General features: G+C 44.5%; 1 protein-coding gene and 1 long non-coding RNA gene across 2 annotated transcripts in view; one reads left to right on the top strand and one right to left on the bottom strand.

Annotated features, from left to right (window-relative positions):
* The window catches only part of LOC144806148 (uncharacterized), a 1,180,470-nt gene that overhangs the window by 740,396 nt on the left and 415,970 nt on the right, over nt 1-24,104 (bottom strand). The window lies entirely within an intron of this gene.
* The window catches only part of LOC144806133 (uncharacterized), a 169,164-nt gene that overhangs the window by 37,465 nt on the left and 107,595 nt on the right, over nt 1-24,104 (top strand). The window contains 1 exon segment of the mRNA XM_078672563.1: nt 590-2,296. Within this exon segment, the coding sequence (XP_078528689.1) occupies nt 1,272-2,296 (1,025 nt within the window). The 5' untranslated portion in view covers nt 590-1,271.

Below are 24,104 nucleotides of genomic sequence, written 5' to 3'. Positions count from 1 at the left end.
AAGGTGGGACAACTAAACAACAGACCAGATCATCCTCAAAGCTGGCAAACTAAAAATGGCTAAAAAATATTTGAGAAAAGTAAAACCACAGAGTAAATAAAATCAATAAACTGCTGCTCTACAACACAATGTGGGAGTAGTGAATGAAATCCAGGCCCCTCTGCAAACAGTCAGATTTGATGTATGGTGCAGCATTCCAAATAATGTTCACACTGCTGTCTTGGGTCTTCAATGTATATCTATTGCTCCAAGAGCTGTTCTTGTTTTAACAAAATCTTGACCATATGCCTCTGCATAAAGCTGTAACTAGTGTATGAGTGCTATGCGACTGCGCCCTTTTTTAAAACAATTTTTTACTAAGTTGCTCCATGAACACTGGTAAATAACCACCTTTGCTGAAATAAATATGATGTGGCATGTTCATCAGAATTTTTATTTAAATATCTGTGTACGGTATACGTATGAAGGTACTTTGTGCCTTCATATGTTTCAGAGATGGAAATGAAGAGATGTTTTTACAACTAAAATGTCTATGCACATTCCAATATGTTTCCATTTAAGTAATGTTAACTCTCTTTACATCCAACAGAAAACAATCCTTGAATTTACAAAATGTTTAAGACCAATGAAGATAATACTGTAAAGCTGCAAAAGCGCAGTCCAAAATATTGAGTTCCATTGTTCAGGAAAACATAAGTGCCGTCAGAGACAGATGAACCAAAACATAAACTGACAGACCCTGGATGAAGCAGACAAGGGCAATTCCGTGATTCTACGAGTCTCAGCTGTGCACCTCTATGCCTCAAGATGGAGAAATGACCTCTAGAAAATTAAGCCAACCCTGATAAACCACCTCCTTTGGAAACATGTCCAATGCCAGCTCTGATTGTGCGAATGTAGGATGTGATTACAGCACTGCTTTCATTTCTAAAGTGATATCAAACCACTATTCAGTGCTAGAGGTGTATTATAAACTATTTCAGGCCGTTCCACAGCAACCAGAGAAAAGCACAATGGAGTGGAGCCAAACAACTGAAAGTTAAAGTAAAGATGAATTATGCTGTCTAAAATACAGAGTACTGTCCCAATTTTCACCGACCAGAAGGAGAACAGGCCTAAAGACACAATTGCCCACAAAGAAGCCTTACACACATTATAAGTGTGGCAAGTAGTTGGTGACCATTAAACTTTGTTGTTAAATCGAAATGCAAATGTGCAAAATATCACACACATACAGGGAATGCGTGAATAATACACATGCTTTATCAGCCATGTTGGCCCATCAGGAAGTACAGTCATGGTATGTAAACAAATATATACCCAACTCAGAGACACTAACCGAGAGAGAAGTATCAGACACATGATGTGCGTGCTTTAGTTCGTCATCAGAACTAATGCACCCTCAGCAAATGCACACAGGAGAAAAACAATTCAAATGCACTGAATGTGTAAAGAGCTTTAAGAAATTATCAGTCCTACAAAGACATCAGCGCACACACACAGGGGAAAAACCATACCATTGCACTGAATGTGTAAAGAGTTTTAGTCAGTTATCATCTTGCCAAAAACATCAGCAAACACACACAGGGGAAAAACCATATGATTGCAGTGAATGTGAAAGTAGTTTTATGTATTCGTCAACATTAAGGAAGCATCAACAAACACACACAGGGGAAAAGCCATACAAATGCAGTGAATGTTTGAAGAGCTTTAGTCAATCGGCACACCTAAAACGGCATCAGGCAACACACACTGGGGAAAAACCCTTTCATTGCAGTGCATGTGGAAATAGTTTTAGGGATTCTTCAACATTAAGGAAGCATCAGCGAACACACACAGGGGAAAAACCATTCAAGTGCAGTGAATGTCTGAAGAGCTTTAGTCAATCATCAGACCTAAAACACCATCAGAGAACACACACAGGGGAAAAACCATATCATTGCAGTGAATGTGTGAAGAGGTTTAGTCGATTATCACACCTAAAAGAGCATCAGAGAACACACACTGGAGAAAAACCATATAATTGCAGTGAATGTGAGAAGAGATTTATGTACTTATCAAGACTAAAACAGCATCAGAGAACACACAAAGGGGAAAAATCATTCAAGTGCAGCGAATGTGGAAGTAGTTTTAGTGAATCTTCAACATTAAGGATTCATCATCGAACACACACAGGGGAAAAACCATTCAAGTGCACTGAATGTGAAAGTAGTTTTAGTCGATCTTCAACATTAAGGATTCATCAGCGAACACACACCGGGGAAAAACCATACCAGTGCAGTGAATGTAAGAAGAGGTTTGTTCGATTATCAGACATAAAACGGCATCAGAGAACGCACACAGGGGAAAATCATTCAAGTTCAGTGAATCTGGAAGTCGTTTTAGTGAATCTTCAACATTAAGGATTCATCAGCAAACGCACACCGGGGAAAAAACATTCAAGTGCAATGAATGTCTGAAGAGCTTTAGTCGATTTTCACACCTAAAACAGCATCAGAGAACACACACTGGAGACAAGCATTTGCAATGCAATAGGTCCCGCATTAGGAAAGTTTGAGCTATTGGTCTTGTAAATGACTATTTTTTTTATTTATGTGTTGTTTTTGAAAATAGCTAAATTAATAGCTTTGTCATTTACAATGCCAATAGTTATAACTTTCGCAAATGTGACACCTATAGCATTTGTAATGCAACATGTTTTGTATTTACGTGACTTAGATGTATTGATATTACAAATAACAATTGCTTTTAATTTTTTTAAATAATTATTACTTAAATAAAAGTGATTGTAATTTATAATGGCAATAGCGTAAACGTTTGTAAATAACTTTTGTGAAGATTATGTTCAGCGTATTTTATTGTGACGAAAATCCAAGAACAGAAGTGAAATATTAACATCTTTTTGTGACATTTGTAATAAAGCTTAAAACATTGAGAGAAAATATTTGAACCAGTGATGCTGTGGTTGCACTGAGTGGTGCTGTGGTTGCGCTGAGTGGTGCTGTGGTTGCGCTGAGTGGTGCTGTGGTTGCGCTGAGTTGTGCTGTTGTGGTGCTGAGTGGTGCTGTGGTGGTGCTGAGGTGGTGCTGAGGTAGTGCTGTTGTGGTGCTGAGTGATGCTGTGGTGGTGCTGAGTGATGCTGTGGTGGTGCTGAGTGATGCTGTGGTGGTGCTGAGTGGTGCTGTGGTGGCGCTGAGTGATGTTGTGGTTGCGCCGAGTGATGCTGTGGTTGCGCCGAGTGATGCTGTGGTGGTGCTGAGTGATGCTGTGGTATTGTGTTGAGTGTGTGTTGCATTCAGTAGAGTGTAATTATGTGGCACTGAGTGGTATTCGGAGTGTATGTTGCGTTGAGTGCAGTGTAATTATGTAGCATATAATTATGTGGCACTGAGTGGTATTGTGTGGAGTGTATGTTGTATTCAGTAGAGTGTAATTTTGTGGCATGTATTTATGTGGCACTGAGTGGTATTGTTTGGAGTGTATGTTGCATTAAGTGCAGTGTAATTATGTAGCATATAATTATGTGGCACTGAGTGTGTGAGGGCGCAGTGTGTGTGAGGGTGTAGTATGTGTGAGGGTGCAGGGTGTGTGAGGGTGCAGAGTGTGTGTGCGCAGTGTGTGAGAGCGCAGTCTGTGTGGCCTAAAGTAGTGTGAGGGTGCAGTGTGTGTGGGCTAAAGTAGTGAGAGGGCGCAGTGTGTTAAGTTGTGTCTCTGTAGTGGTACGAGGGCCGGGTGAAACGTGAGCCTGTTATTGCAACAGCATGGGGCATTGGCCTGCTCGCGGACATGAAAGGGTGCCTGGAGAGAGGCGCTTAATTACCCATGACAAAGGAAAGGCAGATGGCCACGCTGGGTTGCACTTTTAAGATCCCCTTTTACCTAACAAGCATTTCAAAGCATTTCAAATTCCTTTCCGGAGTCCTGATAAATATGACCAGATAATAATACACGTCCCTATCATGGGGAAATGTAAAAAAAAGCGCAAGCTAAAAGTAAAAATGCACTCTCTCGTTTGCTATGGTGGCATTTACTGGGGATTCAACAAGTTAGATAGCACACAGCTAGCTGTCCATCCAGGAAGTGTGTGCTCGTGTTACAGGAACAATGTTAATGGATGTAAGGGGAGATGGCCATGCCTGGGTTAAAGCCTCTGTCCTGCCAGTTAGGCACACATCTGCCACATGCACAGGAACCCACTTAGCTTTCTTGCCCTCATTGTGTCGGCAACAAGTCCTGTCTATTAAGGAACCGCGGGCAAACACAGAAGGCAGAGCCCTTGTTTCCAGTGGCTTTGGTTAGCTGAGTGTACATTATTTTGCGGATCTTCGTTGTGTCAAAATGAGCGGGACTGTGTTTCTTCTGTTTGCCGGCCTTGGTGCACTGCATTATCTCATGAAGCTCTGATAGGCCAGGAATATTGGTTTGCTGAATGGCTTTGGATGCAAGGCACGTACTCTGAAAGTGATCTTTGCATTCATAAGTAGTCAATGGTGATTCTGAAATATAGAAGTAATTGCATACCCTCGAGATAGTGACCAGTATGGCCCCTGGGTGAAGAATTCTTGTGACCGTGCAAGAGCATTAAAAAAAAAAAAGCATTTGGTGCGATGGGGGCAGGGATTTCAGTGGGAAGTAGCAGCAGAGGGACAGAGGTGCAAAATGCACGCACTCTCACGGAGTGCTTAACGTAAATGAAACAAGATGGCAGGCACAATTTGGAGCGAAAGCATGTTTTTAAAAAGTGCGCAACCTAGTTGCAAGTGGCAGCTGCTGGGTTTTGAGGACCATGATGGTAGTGGAAGAGCTGATAGGGGGAGCGGGTTGAAGACAACACAGGGAACCAGTTGGGATCTGAGGTTGGGCAAGTTAATACTAAGTAAAAAAAACAAATAAAAAAAAGGATTACGTGGGGTGGGCTGCGGCAGCAGCATGGACCTTGCAGAGGGGGGGGCAAGGCGTTTGGTTACTTATTGGAGCATGTTGGCGCTATATCAAGTATCCGAAGTAAATGAATGAATTCATAGTGCATGTCAGATTCGTATATGCGTACAAGGGGTGTATTCCATAACATACATTACCCATTTGCAAGTTCTTCGTATTATTACCTTGTGGGATTGTCATTATTAGATATTAACACACGGTGAACTGGAAAACATTTGTGTTTATAGCACTAAGCCATGCCATGCCAATATCTTTTAGCATGAGCGTGTGTGAGACCGCAGCTTTGCGCGTAAGACCCCGAAGTGGATGTACACCAGTGGAACACTAAATTGATGCGTGTGAAACACTGAAACAATGTCTCTGTGAACTGATGTGAGATGTATGAGGCGCTATTGGTGTTTGTGTGTTACTCAAGTGGTATGTGCACGCGACTGAAGTAAAGTGTTTGACTGAAGAGATGTTTGCGCTGAATTGGTGCGTGTGAAACACTGAAATGATGTCTCTGTAAACTTATGTGAGATGTTTGAGGCGCTATTGGTGTTTGCGGATCATTGGATTGGTGTTTGTGATACTGAAGTGATGTGTGGATATTACTAAAGTGACTTGCATGAAACACTGATGCCGTCTTTGTGAGACCCTGTGGCGTGTGAGACAATCGAGTCATATGGGTGGTTAATACAACATGAGAAGCAGATGCAACGCGGCAGTCGGGAAATGACAATAGCAGGTTGTGCCTACATAAGTGCAGCACCAGTGGGGTGGCAATATTGGTAGAGCCAGGAAGGGGGATGAAAGTAAGAAGCCCAGGGGAGCTTTGAAGCTCTCGGAGAATGCGAGTCACGGCCTGGCGGCCGTGAAGTGTGAAGGAAGAAGCCCAGGGAGCTTTGAAGCTCTCGGAGTGGGCGGAGAGGAGCCGAAGCAAAACAAGCGGCCGGGGGGCGGGGAGCGGATCACCATGAAAGAAATGTAATTAGGGGGAGGAGAAGTGAGGCCGGGTGTGCTGGGGGGAGTAGAGATGCGAGTCACGGCCCGTGGCCGTGAAAAGTGAAGTGAATAATTAGGGGAGGAGAACTGGCAGAGGCCGGCCAAGCGCACGCTGGGGAAGCCTGTGTGAGGGAGGCTGATGCTTTTCATGTGGGGAAATGCGCGTGCTTGTGGCCACGTGATTCTCGTGAACTGTTGGAAATCCGCTTTTTGAGAGCCTTTTGAGAGCCTTGGGTTTAAGTCTTGGTTTAGCGGTGGTTTAGCGGCATTAGACTCACATATTCATTCCTGCGGAACGGAATAGGTGAGACCTAAAAAACCATATAATTGCAGTGAAGGCGAGAAGAGATTTATGTACTTCTCAAGACTAAAACAGCATCAGAGAACACACAAAGGGGAAACATTATTCAAGTGCAGCAAATGTGGAAGTAGTTTTAGTGAATCTTCAATATTAAGGATTCATCAGTGAACACACACAGGGGAAAAACCATACCATTGCAGTGAATGTGGGAAGATCTTTATATATTTATCTGGATTAGCACAGCATCAGAAAATACACACAGGGGAAAAATTATTCAAGTGCAGTGAATGTGGTAGTAGTTTTAGTGAATCGTCCACGTTAAGGATTCATCAGCGAACACACACTGGGGAAAAACCATATCAGTGCAGTGAATGTGTGAAGAGTTTTCGCCGATTATCACATCTAAAACAGCATCAGAGACCACACAGAGGAAAAACCATTCAAGTGCAGTGAATGTGGAAGTAGTTTTAGTGAGTCTTCAACATTAAGGATTAATCAGCGAACACACACAGGGGAAGAAACATACAATTGCAGTGAATGTGAAAATTGTTTTAGTTACTCTTCAGCATTAAGTTATCAGTGAACACACACTGGGGAAAACTATTCAAGTGCAGTGAATGTGGGAAGCGCTTTAGTCAATTATCACACCTAAAACCGCTTCAGAGAACACACACTGGAGGAAAAATCATTCTAATGCACTGAAAGTCAAAGTAGTTTTAGTTACTATTCAGCATTGAGGTATCCTCAGTGAACACACCCAGAAGAAAATCTTTTCAAGTGCTGTGAATTTGTGAAGAGCTTTTATTTCTTATCAAACCTACATAGACATCAGTGAACAGCCACAGAGGAAAAGCCATAGCAGTGAACGTGTTAAGAGCTTTTGCCAATTTTGAACCCTACCAAGGCATCAGCAAATACTCACCATCACTCAACACGCATGGAAAAAACATAGAGATGCAGTGAATTTGGTAAGGAATTTAAGTACTTCAACAATAATACTAACCCTTCTGTGGACGTACACTGAAGCAAATAAAGTGCAGTTATTGTGGTATGAAGGCTGTAGGACTTGGCCTTTTTGATTCCCAAAACTTTTTGCTTTCCCCCTAGACTATTTTCCTGACATAGAGTTGCCAATTTAGATGCTTTGGGTACTTTGCCACTGCTGATCAGTTTCAAAGTACAAGCGTTCCCTATGTAAACTGTAATGGTGATTGGTTGGCCATGATTGGTATGTTGCCTTACTAGTAAAAGTCCCTAGTGATGTGCACTGTGTGTGAGAGGGCTAGTAATGCAAGAGTTAGCAGAGAAGGGAACTCAGGCCTTTAGTGTAGGGCCTGCGCAGAATGCTAAGTTAGCATTTAGTCCTGATAAATGTAACCACTTGTCAGGCCTGCCTTTCCCTTTTACATACACATGGGGCACCCCTGTGGTAGGTACCAGGTAACCCCTGGGCAGGGTGCAGTGTAGGTAAAAGGAAGAACATAAACTGTGTGTGTGTTATGTTCTGACACTGAAAATCTCACCATTTCATTTTTCACTGTTGAACAGCCATTCTGCCCATAGGACAGAATGGGGGAGGTTGTGTTTGTTAGCCTAGTTTTCAGTCAGTTTATAATGGAGAGGTGAAGTTTGTTTTGTATGGACTCACAGTGTCATAATGCATCTTTCTGTGTAGGTGGTTTTGTCACTGAGTGTTTAAAGCCACTCTTTTAGAAAGTGTCTGAGTTTGTACTCTGAGCATTTCTGTGTGTCTCTGAAATGTGGATTGTCTGTCTGGAACTGAAAGGTGAGAGGAGCTGGGAGAGGGCTTGACCCAGGGAGGGGTTGAGCTGGCACCAGGCTGCCCTGCATCTGGAGAGTAGGGGGAGGAGAAGCCCTGGAGGTGAAAAGGCCTGGGCTGGTGTTGTAAACCAATTGACCCATCTCCTGCTGAAGGATTAAGGCTCCAGACCCCCAGTATCAAAGGGAGAGAGGTGACACTGGGAGGGAGACACCCAGAACTGATTTAGGGTATAACTATGAGAGCTGAAACACCTGAACGTTGGTATGAAACAGATATGGATTGAGACTGAATAGGCTTGGACCCATTTTGTGGTCAAGAGGAACCTCTGCTAAAGAAGGAGCAACTGAAGAGACTGCAGGGGAAAGTCTAATCCTTGATTCGTGATCTGGGGCTGGTCTGCAGTTTGCTTTTCTAACTAAGGAAGATGCTGTTGGGAGAGTGTTTGGAGGTGCTGGGTCCCCCTGCTTGAAAAAAGACTGTGGTTTGTGCTGTGTCTTGAAATCCCAAGGGCCCCAGGTGAGCGGGCACCCTGTTTTGGAAACTCAGGAATATAAAAGTTTCCAAAGGAGACTCTCAGTTACCCCGTGGGTGTGTGTGCTCTGTCTAGCCTGAGGCCTTTGCAAGTTGTGCCCTGTGATCTTGGGCACCTGGAGTTCCAAGGAAAAAACGGACGCGCCGGTTGCATGTTGTGGTGCAGCCCGGGTGTTGGTGAGGAGTGCCTGGGTCTCAGAGGCACCAAAAGAAGAAGTGAATCTCTGACGTGCAGGAGTGCGTGTCGTGGTGCAGCCAGGGCATTGGTGAAGAGTGCCTGGACATTGTGTGCACCGGGAGAAGAGGAGAGGCTCGAATGCACAGGGTGCGTGTTGATGTGCAAGCGGAGCCTTGGTGAAGAGTGCTGGATCGCTGTGAGCACCAAAGAAGAGGCGAGTCTCTGACGTACGGTGTGCATGTTGAGGTGCTAGCGAGGAGTGCCGGGTTCGAGTGTGCACCGAATTGAAGTAAAGTCTCCACAGTGCTGAGGGTGGGTCTTGGTGTGAACTGAGACTGCCGGAGTGAGGGCCAAGTCATTGGGGCCCTCAGAGTCAATCAACAGCAGCCCAAACCGGCAGCACCAAAGGAACTGAGCCACTGGCCCGAGTCCGCCACAACCCATGAAGGAGTTCTGGATCACAGCCTAAGTCGCTGACGTCGGGGAGGAGAATGGGATTGCGCCCCCTCAGGTAACATGGATTAACACCAGGGGTGGGGTGTGGGCCCGGAGGGACTCTCTCCTGGCCTCCCACTTCAGTCAGCTGCGCGAGCCATTGCTTCGGCTCTGATCCTGGCCCGGGCTGACCCAGGATGGGGCAGTACTGGGACCGGAGTGGGAAGCAGTACTTTTTGTGTCAACATTTGATCCATAGCGGAGCACGTAAAACCGCTGTATTACACTTTACCTAATTGCTGCTAACGAACTATCGAACCGTCGTATGACGCCTGACCACATTTGTGCATGACAAACTTTATGCTTGGTGCGCTACGCACTACGATATTTCTCCCTTGCATATTACCTGATTGTAATTTGGCGAATTGCATTATTTCTTCAGTGCACAGTATCTGAGTATAACGTGGCACAGAGTATTATTTCTATATTGCACTGTACAGGATTGTAGCATGACACATTGCTTTGTTTCTTCCTGGTACAGGGCATGCTGATGGTGATAAACATTGCATTATTCCTTAATTTGCAAGTACATGACTGTGGTGCTATGTATGGCATTGTTTCTCTGTTGCACTGTATAAGAGAATATCGTCACGCATTGCAGTATTGTTTCCTTTTGCAACGTGTGTGATTCTAGCAATACGACTTGCATAACATTTTGGGAAACGGTTAGAAGTGAGCTTAACTGTTGGATAAGAAGCGGTGGTTGGGATTAGAACCTACCCACCCACCGGAAAGAATACTACCCATTCTTATATGTAGATTTTGTATCATGTGGTTGGAGCGTATAATTGCTTATATAAAGATTATACTCCTTTTTATCAATACTCGTGTGGAGTCTATTTGTGATGACATCATGGGGTTACTGTGAGCTTGGTTGCGCATACTGAACACTCGTGCCATGGAGATAAGCCTGGCTGCTCGTACCAAGCTTCTAAGGGGGTGAGCAGGGCTATCTCAGATGGTGTCCTTACTTAGCCTAACGATGAAGTAAGGGTCCGGACACGCACGCCCCCAGAATAGGGGGCGTGCGTGCGATAGGGACCTCCAGTTCCAATAAAGGCATTATAGAAAATTAGATCATTACAATTATCTGGGACATTCACATACTAGCTGAAAAAGCCAGATATTAGAAGACTGAACTAGTAAAAAAGAAGAACAACAAATATATTAAAACATTGTAAAAGAGTATTTTCCCTGCTGTTGATCATTTCCCTACTTTTAAGGGTAAAACATGGAATACCAGAAAACACTTGGGAGCCTATATGGAAAGAAACATTGTTGGTTTTTATTCTGTGAGAGAGTTATGACAAAATAAAAATCCAAGCACACTTGATTGTGTTACTTGTAAAAGCAACACTATGAACAATGCTTGGATTTAAAAGGGTATTTTTTGCTAATTTGAGAGATTAGTGATAAAACACAAACACCCAACACACTCATGCCAATTTAACAAGCTCCTAATGGAGAATATTCAGATCGGGTTGTGGTGTTTGTTAATTTTATTCATCATTGATGATTCTGTGACAGTGGCCAGAGAACAGTGTAGAAAGCAGGAGAAGTGAAAGCAGAAAAATGTGAGCTGCAGCTCTCTGGGTTAACCCTTGCAGTGCATGACATTTACCTCTGAAGCTCTGATGTAGAACCCTTCCATCATCATTCAATCAAATCCGAGGAGACGGAGATGTTGAAACATTTTAGTTATTTACAGGGTTCTGAAAGCTTGACGGCTAGGTAAAAATTGAATCTTGAACAGTAAAGAATTCCAGTGCTTAGAAGCTGGAATGCAGAACTACTGACTCTCTGCTTTACAGTTCTGGTCCCTTGGCCTAGAACAAAAATCTGGATTCAGAAGAGAAGGAGCATGAATGATATTTATTTCTGACACAAATAATATTCTGTGTTTTGTTTATGAGCAAAACGGAACCCTCATTTTACATAAACCCTGCTGCTGTACGCTGTTCCTGACCAACTGCGGACGAAAAGATACGACTTGTAAATTACCTCAGTGAATACCAAAAGTCGTAAAGTTAGAATTTTGTCTCGGATTACCTGTGTGAATCGGGCCCAGAGAATTTGATTCAGTAGACACACTACAGTAACTATAACTCGTGCCTTCTCCATGCACTACTTCTACTGTTTTATATTATCTCTATATTATACTGTCTAAAATAATAGTTTTTACAAGAACAGTAATGACATTGCAGATCAAATCTTTTGTGAGAACAGAGTGCATGGTAGAGTGGCAAGTTATAGTTAGTGTAGTTTGTCTACTGAATACACTCTGTATGGAGGTGCATGAGTTATAATAATTTGTTATATGTGTTATTTATAATAAAGTTCTTTAATTAGGGTTTGTTTTACCCAGACATAAGTCCCCTCAACAACTAACCATGATGGTCTCTTATGCTTTTTAGGTCTAGCTTGATGGCGCTGGTTTTTGCACATCTGTTCAGCCGCGGGCTGTGCAGGTAACAGCGGTGGGGCGGTGGGGCCGGGTTGGGTGGGATTTTGAGGGATGTTGCTGAGGGAAAATTAGTTATTTATTTCATTTTCCATCAGCATCGTCCCTCGAAATCCCCCCCAACCTGACCTCACCGCCCACCGTTGTTACCTGCACGGGCCGCGTCTGCACCTGTTCTTATCAAGTTGTGCACTGGGTGAGTTTTGACTCCACCCAAAGGAGAATATCCTTCTCACCTCATGCTATTGGCTCTTTAGTGTGATTATTCCTCCTCTTATGGAATATTTCCTTTGCAATGCTTGGCGGACTATTTCACCATCTGAAAAGTATATTTAATTATCACAATATTGTTTTAAATCTCATAACTGCATTGTGTACTGAACGCAATCATTGTTATTTAGTTTTTTTCACTTAAGCAGGCTTTTCTTTAATTTGTGAGCCAGGACACACAATGCAAGCATGACCGGTCGGCTTTGCCAAAGCCTGTTGTGATTTGGTGTAAATTTGTTGGGTAGTTTTGATATCGGGACAGTTGGTTTGGCGGTAATCCTGATCAACTGGGAATTTAAAAAAAATTATTCTAATTGGGTGAGATGGCTTTTTTTTCTTGTTTGTCAACTTGAGACTGATCCCGTGGGAGTGAGCGATGTGACTGTCTTACAGGACATAGAGACTCGGTTCCTGTGCCCTGCATGTCACACAAAATAGTACATAAGGGGCAGGGTAGGAATACCCTAAACTTATTCCAACGCCTGGTGCAAAGTTAATTAAAAAAAAATGTGGGTTAATCATTTTAGATGTCAACAATGATGTAATTTAACATGTTATAAGTGATGTAATATGTGAGATCTTAAGCAGTGATTGGTGGGGGCGAGAGTTATAGTTAGCTCAGTAAACTATACCTGGTGAATTTCAGTGATTTCTAAGTTTCAAATGTAACATTATAACTGACATTATCATCTAACTATTAATTTAACCTATGGTTTTTGCACAGTGAATTTCCTAGTTTTTTTAACGTAAAAGATATTATTCTCAAGCCTAACCATAATGTTACTTAAAGTTCAGCAATTATCCTTCGAGCACTCCAAGTCTACAGTAGTTCGATGTATGTTAGTCTAGTCACTGTTGATGTTCAAATTCTTCTTTATTAGACCTCTAGACAACACGTGTTTTTTCTTGATACAAATTCATTGGGGCTGGAAAACCATGCATCATATAAAAAAGTTACCAACAAAATCTACCAAAAGTACTAGTAATAGAGTAACCACAACCAACAACAGTGGTACATTCATGCCAAAACACCATCTCCAAGAGTATTCATCAGTTCATGTTCGGTTATGTAGTTCAAAAGCAACTACAAGGTGGACCAATGTGTTCACCAGTCGGGTAACAGAAACATACGTAGGAAAAAAAAGACCAAAAAATGCGCCACAACAAACAGGTTCTTTCTCATCAAGAACTCTGTTGCATCAAAAACAAAGAAGCATTGGCATAGCCACCAGGTCTTGCCTTTGGGACCTTATAAGTGTTTAGCCATGCAACAGTTAATGTTGTTGCACCAAGGATATTGTGCTGCATATCTAAATACTTATTAGGTCCCAAAAGCGAGACCTATTGGCCATGCTAATCACTGTACTACAATACCTAAGGAACTCGACGTGGATGAAAGGCAGAATGGGACATCATATGTCCCATTCCAACTGAAAACAAATAGGCATTTAAACGTTACTAGAGAATTGGAATGAACCCAATGGTGAAATGATCCGTAGGAAGCTAAAACTCACCAGCAAAGCACACGGAGTCCCCAAATTCTTAAGCAAAAATCAGAAACTGGTAAGGGGACACAGGGATGCGCGGTAACCTGATCAAAAGACAGAAAACAATACAGTTGGAATATTCCACCCTGTAAAAATGCAGACCAGAGTAGTAAATACAAGAGTCTAGGAATACTTGTATAATTTAACAAAAAATGCGTGACCGCTACCCGGGAAAGCTATTATGATTGGGGATTGGCTTAACCCGAATCTAATCCCACATGGCAACAAATGTTTAAACGAGACCAAGTCACAGTAGTGAAAAAGTCCCAGAAAAAAAGATATATAAGCATTCCTTACCGGTGCATCTGTGACCGCCATCCATATATAACCCGAAACCAACAAAGTAGTCAATGCACGCAAGAAAACATAGTGTGTTTATGTAGAAACCGGACGTGCAAACGTGAAGCGAACGTCATAATCCTGGTCGACCTTAAAGGTGCAGTGCTCATTTCTACCAGTGCGCTGGCTCAAAGCCTCAATAAAGTTGTATGAGCTTGTGAACGGTGAGTGAGTCTCAATCTGCAAACGTCAAAGAATAATTTAAGCATATGAAAAATGTATCTGCAAAGAATAAACCTTAAAATGCAAACAAAGGGAAAGTGAAGCAAGAAGCGCGAGCAAGATAGAGAGGCGAAGCGAGCCGCGCGCTTCGGAGAGTAGTCTGCTCTTTTTCGAAGGACACACTCGTGCTTGAGGAGTGCCCCTGCGCGCTCCCGCAAGGTGTATGCCGCCACAAGCATGAGTGCAGTGCTTAAAAAAGAGCTGAAGGACGGCTAAAGGTCTCCTATGCAGCGCATGTGCCCTGCATAGGCGAGACCTAAAAAGACACCCCAAAAAGTGTACAACACCTGGAGCGTCTGGGCATGGAGAACACCACAAGCTGTCCAGTGTACCTGTGGATATGTCCCCACCTATGAAACATCCGAATAGTTAAATCCTGGTCAGTTCCATCCAAAATCCATCCTCACAATCTGTATTTCATTCAGAAATGTTCAATCCTTTTGAAACAAATGTTTTACGCCATGAAATATACAATCACACTTAAAAGTCCACTCCTGAATTAATGTAAGCATTCTTATAATCAAGCTGTACATACATAATACATAAATACCATCTGGGACACTCACCCAAAACAAATATTATGTAATTCTGTGTTTAAATATTAGCTTGTGCACGAGTCAGGCTCCCACTCAAACCTGCTTTAAAACAGACCAGCCAACGCAATTATAAAAATACATTAACAGAACCGAGATTCCCTAAATTGAATAATTCCTGCAATTAAAACAAACTGCATATCCATCGCCCTGACAGCCTCGTAATGCCGCATCTGTGTGGCGTGCTGGATTGTAAATGACGTTTTTGTATTGTGTGTCTTAAGACCATCCATGTCTGTGACTAGTGTTGCCATCTCAGCTGGCTTTAGATGTCAACGCTGTCTGTCACATCTAGAAATCTAAAACACCCAGGTATTTACAGGTATAAATGCTTGTTTGTGTGAAATGTATTCACTAATGGAGCCTGGAGGCGGCGGTTCCATCAGCGGCCACCAGAGGGTGCTCTTCGCCTGCTGATGAATCCACTGAACTGCACATCGCATGAAAGGGAGAAGGGTTTCCTCTTCCGGGTCAGCGGCGGCAGAGACAGCACCAGCAGCGGGGGTGACATCACTTCTGGCCTCTCACTGTGTGTGCAGCCTGCTGCAGAGGAGGAAGGAGCCCTGTTTGGTGGGCAGCTACCTTCATCTTCAGACCCTTACATACCCAGGATCTGACCCCCTCAGACCCTAGATCAGCCCCCCCCCCCAGCCCCAGGGGGAGGAGAGAGCCTGGACACGTCTGCACAGGTCTCTGCTCAGGTAGGAGATTGTCAGCATCTTCTGCTGTGTTTGTTGAAATAGACTGAATAATCCTGGAGGGAATCTCTGCAGGAGGCGGGCTGAGCTGGGCTCTTCTATCCGGAGGCTATGGGGGGTGAGCTGGACTCTTCCATCCGGGGCCCCTGGGGCTGAACTGGGCTCTTCTATCCGGGGTCTCTCGGGCTGAGCTGGGCTCTTCTATCCTGGGCCCCTGGGGCTGAGCTGGGCTCTTCTATCCTGGGCCCCTGAGGCTGAGCTGGGCTCTTCTATCCGATGCCCCTGGGGCTGAGCTGGGCTCTTCTATCCGGGGGCCCCTGGGGCTGAGCTGGGCTCTTCTATCTGGGGCCCCTGGGGCTGAGCTGTGCTCTTCTATCCGGGGGCCCCTGGGGTTGAGCTTGGCTCATCTATCCGGAGGCCCCTGGGGCTGAGCTGGGCTCTTATATCTGGGGCCCCCTGGGGCTGAGCTGGGTTCTTCTATCCAGGAGCCCTGAGGCTGAGCTGGGCTCTTCTATCTGGGGGCCCCTGGGCCTTAGCGGAGCTCTTCTATCCGGGGGCCCTGGGGCTGAGTTGGGCTCTTCTATCCATGGGCCCCTGGGCCTGAGCTGGGCTCTTCTATCAGGGGGCCCTGGGGATGAACTGAGCTCTTCTATCCGGGGGCCCTGGGGCTGAGCTGGGATTTTCTATCCGGGGACCTTTGGGGCTGAGCTGGGCTCTTCTATCTGGGGGCCCCTGGGGCTGAGCTGGGCTAGTCCATCCGGGGGCCCTTGGGCTGAGCTGGTCTCTTCTATCTGGGGGCCCCTGGGACTGAGCTGGGCTCTTCTATCTGGGGGCCCCTGGGGCTGAGCTGGGCTAGTCCATCCGGGGGTCCTCGGGCAGAGCTGGTCTCTTCTATCCGGGGCCCCTGAGGCTGAGCTGGGCTCTTCTATCCAGGGCTCATGGGGCTGAGCTGGGCTCTTCTATCCGGGGCCCCTGGGGCTGAGCTGGGTTCTTCTATCCGGGGGCCCTGAAGGGCTTTCCTTCCGGCCCTGGGGGTGTTTGTGGGCATCATTTGTGTTAAGAGGGGATCCTTGCACTGTTGCACTGCATTTTACTGCACTATGAGGAATCTGTGCACATTACTGCATCTTACTGCACTGTGAGGAAACTGTGCACACTACTCTCCATCTTACTGCACTGTGAGGAATCAGTGCCACTGCACTGATCTGTACTGCACTATCCATGCATTTTACACTGCATCCTACTGCACTGGGAAACACCTGCTGCACTGCTTTTTACTGCATTGAGGCATCGGTCCACCCTGCTTTTACTACACTTTACGAAATCTGAGCACGCTGCGGTGCATCATACTGCAATATGAGGGATCTGTGCACACTGTTCTGCATCTTACTACACTTTAAGAAATCTGTGCACGCTACACTGCATCATACTGCAATATGAGGAATCTGTGCACACTGTTCTGCATCTTACTACACTTTAAGAAATATGTGCACGCTGCACTGCATCATACTGCAATATGAGGGATCTGTGCACACTGTACTGCATTTACTGTTCACACCACACTGTTTTTTCTTTGTGACGGCAATATATGGGCTGCACTGCTATTTGTTGTACTGACGAATCTGTGCACACTGCACTGCTTTTTACTATGCTCTGTGTACACACTTCATTACTTGTAATTGACTATGATAAAGTATTGTATGCAGTAGTTTACCACACAATGAGATATATGTGCACACTGCACTACTGTTTGCTACACCTTGAGAAATAATGGGACGCTGCAAAGCCTTTTATTACTCGAGGAGAAATCTGTGTACACTTCAGTGATGTTTACTGTACTCTGGAATCTGTACACACTATGCTGCTGTATGAGAAATATGTGCACAATGGATTGTGCATTCTGAACTGCTGTTTAATACACTTTGAAAAATATTTTAACACTACTGAGATTTGTTCTGATCAATTAGTAATATGTGCGTACCTCACTGCTTTTCTGCTAAACTGTTGGAGCACTATTAGCACTATGAGAAATCTGTTATGCCCTTTGGTTTAAAAAATGCCCCTGTCACCTTCCAGAGGTTGGTGAATCAAGTCCTGACTGGGTTGGAGTCCTTTAGTGCAGCTTATCTTGATGATAGTGCTGTCTTTAGTTCCACCTGGCAGGATCACCTGATCCACCTCGGGAAGGTTTTAAAAGCCCGGCAAACTGCAGGCCTAACCATCAAGGCATCCAAATGCCAGCTAGGGCAGGGCACTGTGGTGTGGTTGGGCCACCTTGTGGTGGAGGCCAGGTACAACCCTTACAGCCCAAGAGCCAGGTTATCCTGGACTGGGCATCTCCAACAACCCAGGCCCAAGTCAGTGCATTCCTTGGCTTGACTGGGTACTGCAGGAGGGTTGTGAAGGGATATGGGTCCGTTGTGACTCCCCTCACAGAACTCACCTCCAAGAAAATGTCCATAAAGGTAAACTGGACAGTTAGTTGCCAAAAGGCTTTTGACACCCTGAAAGAAGCAATGTGCTCAGCACGAATTCTGAATGCTCCAGATTATGCCAAGCAGTTCATAGTGCAGACTGATGCCTCTGAGCCAGGGATAGGAGCGGTCCTACCCCAGACCAATGATGAAGGCCAAGACCAACCTGTTGCTTTTATAAGTAGAAGGCGTCTCCCCCACGGAGCAGCGTTGGAGTGCCATTGAGAGGGAGGCCTTTGCTGTGGTTTGGTCACCGAAGAAGTGGAGACCATTCTTGTTTGGTACTCACTTCCTAGTTCAAACTGATCACAGACCTCTCAGATGGCTAATGCAAATGAAAGGACAAAATCCTAAAATGTTGAGGTGGTCCATCTCCCTACTGGGAATGGACTTTGAAGTGGAACACAGACCTGGGACTGCCAATGCTAATGCAGATGGACTTTCCAGGTTCTTCCACTTACACAATGAAGACTCTCTAGGGAAAGGTTAGTCTAATCTTCTTTCGTTTGGGGGTTGTGTGAGAACGTGCCCTCTTTCTTGCATGGTATGCCCCCACTGATGAATTGCTGATGTTCTTTGACTGAGTGTGCCCTGGGCTCCTGCTAATCAGGTTCCCAGGGCCTATGTTTCTTCCCTAAAACTGTTTTGAAGCCTAACCCCAATTGGCATCTCTGGCCACATGTCAGCCCCTTGTAAATGGTACCACAGGTACCCAGGGAACTGTGACCAGAGAAGACCCCTAAGGGCTGCAGCACTTATTGTGCCACCCTTAGGGGCCCTGTCCCCTGACACCCACACACTGCCTTTGCAGGTTGCGTATTTTGGTGCAGAACAAAGTGAAGAGTCGATATGGCACACATCCCTGTGTGGCATGCCCACAAACCACTGCCCTGGCATACATCAGTCACCCCTCTAGCTGGGTGCCCTATGCCAGTGGTGAGGGTACAAGTGCATGAGCCCTGTGCCCCTACAGTACCCAGGGCCATTCCTGGGCACTGTAAGTGCAGTGCTGCCATTAAGAGTATATGGTGCTGGGAGCTTGTCATTACGAACTCCACAGCACCATAATGGCTACACTAAAGACTGAGAGGTTTGGTACCAAACCTCTCAGCACATAAAACCCACACTGATGCCAATGTGGGATTTAATGTAAAATGCACAACAGAGGGCATCTTAGAGATGCTCCCTGGAACTCAACCAACTCCTAGTGACCTGACTGAGTGGCTGCTTAGGCTGCCACCACCAGACATGTTTCTGGACCCCTGGGTCGAGAGTTTGCTGCTCTCGGGGGCCTGAAACAATGCACATCCTGGGAAGAGGTGCCAAGCCTCCTCCCCCAGGATAGGCAGGGTTCACGAAGGGGAAGCTTCAAAGGCATGTCACCTTTGTGAGCCTCTCCAGACCATTTGCTGCTTTCAGCAACTGGTCCCTAGTGGTTCTACCCCCCACTTTGGGTGGGAAAAACAAATGAGGAAGAGGGGTGTGGCCAACTCCACCCCTCAGGTGGGGGAAGCGAGTTGAAGCACAGCCTCGAGTCCCCGCCATCTTGAGGATGGGGAAACCCAGCCAACAAGGGACAGACTCCAGCCGCCCTCCCACTGGAGAGTGGCAGAATAGGGGGTGTACCCACCCCAGGGAATGGACCCAATGGTCCATGCCCTTTACCTACCTATAATATCCCTAAATCTAGTATTAAGGGGGCACCCTGAACCTCGCTTCCTCAGATCCAGAAACGACAAGAAAAGAAGATAAGTAGAAGGAACAAAGAGCCGTGCAGAGCTCACAAGAGGACGCCCACTGACTTGGCCCCAGTCCTACAGGCCTGTCTCCCCTCGGACCTGCTCATGCAAAATCCCACTGTGTCTGGCAGCCAACAACCTTGAAAACCCAGGAGGACCTGCCTGCCTTCACTTACAAAGACTGAATCTCCCATGAACACATGACTTGTTCAAACAGCAATCCCTGGCAGCAGCCAGGGACAGCGAATACAGCCCACTCTGCACCCGCTGAACCCGGCCCAAACTCGAGTGGAAAAACACCACAAGGAGGTCACCCCGGCGATCCTGACCCAAGATCCGGCGACCCCTGACCTTGCAAAAGCCTCCAGGGGACGAATGCAGCCTAAATCCAGAAGCCCCCCTAACCGGGACCAGGAGCTGGTAAGAAGATCCGACCCCAGAAGTCACCCCTGCACCCGACGCCCCGCGGCCCTGTGCGCCCAAACTGACGGTGCCTAACCAAACCTTAACTTCCCAACTTACCTCTCCCAGTGGTGGTCGCACCCAGAAGTCCTTCATCTCCCTGCCTGAGGTTCTCCATAGAAAACAACAGGGCGCCTGACGTCGAAACAGCACTCTGCTCACGGCCTCCCCAGTGCCGCTGAAGGTTCACCTTTTGTGCTACTTGTTTTCCCATTTGCCCTGATCTTACACCTAGGAGCTTTGCTCTCACAACCCAGTGACCTGCTTGCCAGCAGCCACCAACCGGAGACCCCCTGTCCCCCTTAGGATAACAGTGAGCCTCAACACTCTGCACTCGGCCGCCCTAGTGCCACTGAGGGTGTAACAACAGTGCAACAGTGCAACAACAGTGCGTAACTGGCCCTGGGGGACCCCTGAGTCTAGCCCCAGAACCTTAACTCCCACAGTTGATTACTTAACTATGGACCGTTAATCTGTTTCTCTCCATAGGATAACATTGACACTTTTTCTCCGAAAAGTTTCTACGTGTGGAGTTTTGAAACCTAAAAATATTCTTTAAAAATCATACGAATAACCGAAACGTATTTACGTACCTGTTTCCAGGAAATGTCCCAGTTCTGAATCTAGGCATCCAGCTTTGAGTAAGAAAAGTAACGTAGAAAGTAACTTACCTGCAATTTACTGAAAAAGCATATTCATTTCAATGTACTGTATTTGCTAACTGCTGTATCCTTCTGCATACCCTGCATACCTTGTAAATCAAAAACAGTACAATTTCTATTGTATTTTCAAACTGTTCTATATCCAGTAACTTATTACTGAAAAGTATTTACCTTGTTTTGGTGTAGTATATATAGAGCCAGTTTCCTACAATATGGCATTGAGTTTTTTTGCTACAAGTGATGGATGGGATGGAAGGCTCTGTAAGGTTTGCTTCCAGAAGCATGAAAGATTTGGAAACACAATATTCTGTAATAGAAAGTGAAATGTTGGAATGCGTTTTGGGTGTCGGCAGGTGTAAGCCATATCTCTTGGGAGGAAAATTTAGCTTGAGGACCGATCACAGACCACATTTAGTCTAGAATCCAAATTAAGATCCTCAGCCAAATTATCTATCAAATTATTGGAGTTTTAGTGTGCTTCATATTACAGGAAAAAGAACATTAGAATGGACTTTCTGTCTTGGTTACCATTAGATTTGTGTTAGGTGGATGTACAGGAAGAAATTGAGGCATGTGTCATTGCCTAAGTTGACGTTTTGGACATTTGTTCCAATATAATGGTATTGTGTGATCGTTTGAGGGAGGGTACTGTATTGATCAAGGTCATGAATTTTGGGAAATTTGGGGGGGCAAGAGAATAAACTTTGGAGACTTCTTTGCAATCTTATTGCAAGGTGGCGGATGAGGTATCTTTGGAAGAAGGATTGTTAGTAAGAGGTGATAAGTTAATTCCACAAGGTGGTTTCCACCAAAAGATTTCGGAGACAGCTCATGTAGGCCATCTGGGTCTGAGCGCCACTAACCGTAGAATAAGAAATTATTTCTGGTGGCCTGAAGTGGATGTGGATGTAGAAGGATTAGTAAGAAATTGTGCACCATGCTGTTTGAGTGATAAACATTGGTGACCTCTGTGTACACTGCTGTTCCTGTTTCATGTCCTGGTAAGGTGCGGCAGAGAGTTGTGGTTGATTTTTTTCCGACCCTTTTCATGTATTACCTTCCAATATGAGACACTTTATTGTCATGATGGATCACCTTTCCAGGCGGGTGGAAGTACGTGGTATAGCCAAACCCAACACAAACTCTGTGATTCCTTTTGGTTGTGAAGTGTTTGCTAGAGAAGGGACTCTCGAGGAGCTGCTCACTGACAATGGAGTTCAATTGACTTCTTCCACCATGGCAGAGATTTTAGGCAAATGTGGAGTGAAACATTTCCGCACGCCATTGTACCACACTCAGGCCAACTAAAAGTGGAGAGATTCAACAGGTTTCTAGTGGAGTGTATCCGGAGCGCGGTGACATCCAGAGTTGACTGTGAAGTAACAACCAGCGATTTAGTGTGGGTTTATAGATCTACATCTCATTCGATCACTGGTAAAGCACCTTTTAAACTCATGACGGGGAGAAAAGAGGTGTCCTCGTTGTATCCCTCATTTGATCACTGGTAAAGCACCATTTAAACTCATGACGGGGAGACAAGAGGTGTCCTCGTTGTGTCCCTCTTTCGATCTATGGTAAAGCACCTTTTAAACTCATGAGAAGGAGAAAACAAATTAGAGAATTTGTTGGATAGTGAGAGGGAAAAATTACTATTCCCACTCCAGTGAGTGCAACAGTAGGGAAAGCGTTGGATAGCGTAGGGGTACAAATTCCTATTCCCACTCCAGAGAGTGCAACAGTAGGGAAAGCGTTGGATACCGTAGGGGTACAAATTCCTATTCCCACTCCAGAGAGTGCAACAGTAGGGAAAGCGTTGGATAGCGGGGGGGGGGGTACAAATTACTATTCCCACTCCAGAGAGTGCAACAGTAGGGAAAGCACTGGATAGCGGAAGGGTAAAAATTACTATTCCCACTCCAGTGAGTGCAACAGTAGGGAAAGCGGTGGATAGTGTAGGGGTGAAAATTACTATTTCCACTCCAGAGAGTGCAACAGTAAGGAAAGCGTTGGATAGCGGGGGGGTTACAAATTACTATTCCCACTTCAGAGAGTGCAACAGTAGGGTAAGCGTTGAATAGTATAGGGGTAAAAATTACTATTCCCACTCCAGAGAGTGCAACAGTAGGGAAAGCGTTGGATAGCGGGAGGGTAAAATGTATTATTCCTACTCTAGTGAGTGCAACAGTAGGGAAAGCGTTGGATAGCGTAGGGATGAAAATTACTATTCCCACTCCAGAGAGTGCAACAGTAGGGAAAGTAATGATTCCATATTAAAATAAAATGTAATTAATTATCAATACCAACAAAAAATGTATTAAAAATAATTACCAAATAATAAAAATGTATTACCGATTACAAACATTATTTACAAATTATTAAAAATTAATTACCAATTAATAATTAATTATCAATTAAATATCAATACATATAAATACAAATAAATATTAACTTTATTACAATTAAATGACTTCCCACCATATTCCCCTATAAACCCACAACCCGCTCCCAAAAATTAATAAAATTAACATATTTATCAATTAATCAATTAATAAAATATATTTACCAATAAATAAAAATGACTTACCAATTAAAAAAATTAATTACGAATTAAAAAAATAATTACCAATTAATAAAAATGAATTACCAATTATTAATTAATTATCAATTAATTATCAATACATATAAATAAAAATTGATATTTAATTTACTATAATTAAATCACTTCCCAACCTATTCCCCTATAAACCCACAACCGGCGACGGAATTAAATTACGCAAAAATTAACTATAACAAAATTAAACATACATTACAAAATTAATACATAATTTTAATACATATACTACCATGCATAACACTAAAAAAATTCGATATTATGGAAATCGATATTTTTTATTCGATATTATGGAATTCGATATTTCATACCCTAAATATATTGTGGTAATTTGATATTCTAGGCAGTCTATATTTTTTATTCGAAATTTTGGGCAGTCTATATTTTGGAATCGCTATTTATGGTGTTCACCGTGTGTGTGTGTGTGGTGTTAAAAAAGGGAGAAGATGTGTAGCCTCTGCAGATAGGATGCCTTTACTGTTTATTGTTATTTGATGTAATATAGCAGTGTACGGACATTGGTCATGTTGTGTTCTGTTATGGAATTTCTTATGTGCTGGTTTGAATAGTGTTATAGATGCAAGGACCCGCTGGGCCTTCTACAGCTGTGTAACAACTGGCTCTTCAGGACCTTCTCAGAACTCTATCCCCCCACCCCCACCTTGTGGATTGGCGTTACTTCCACATGGTTTCTCCCCTCTGTTTCGGGGGTACTTACCTGTCCTCCGCAATGCCCTCCACATGTTTGCTGCCACTGCCCCATACAGTAAATACTGGTGGGAGGGTAGAGTATATTTGTTTGCGAGTTCCACA

Source organism: Lissotriton helveticus (assembly GCF_964261635.1).
Source record: "Lissotriton helveticus chromosome 1_1 unlocalized genomic scaffold, aLisHel1.1 SUPER_1_unloc_5, whole genome shotgun sequence".
NCBI classification, from domain to species: Eukaryota; Metazoa; Chordata; class Amphibia; order Caudata; family Salamandridae; genus Lissotriton; species Lissotriton helveticus.
The sequence above is the reverse complement of the archived record's forward strand: the minus strand, read 5'-3'. Positions and strand labels throughout refer to the sequence as shown.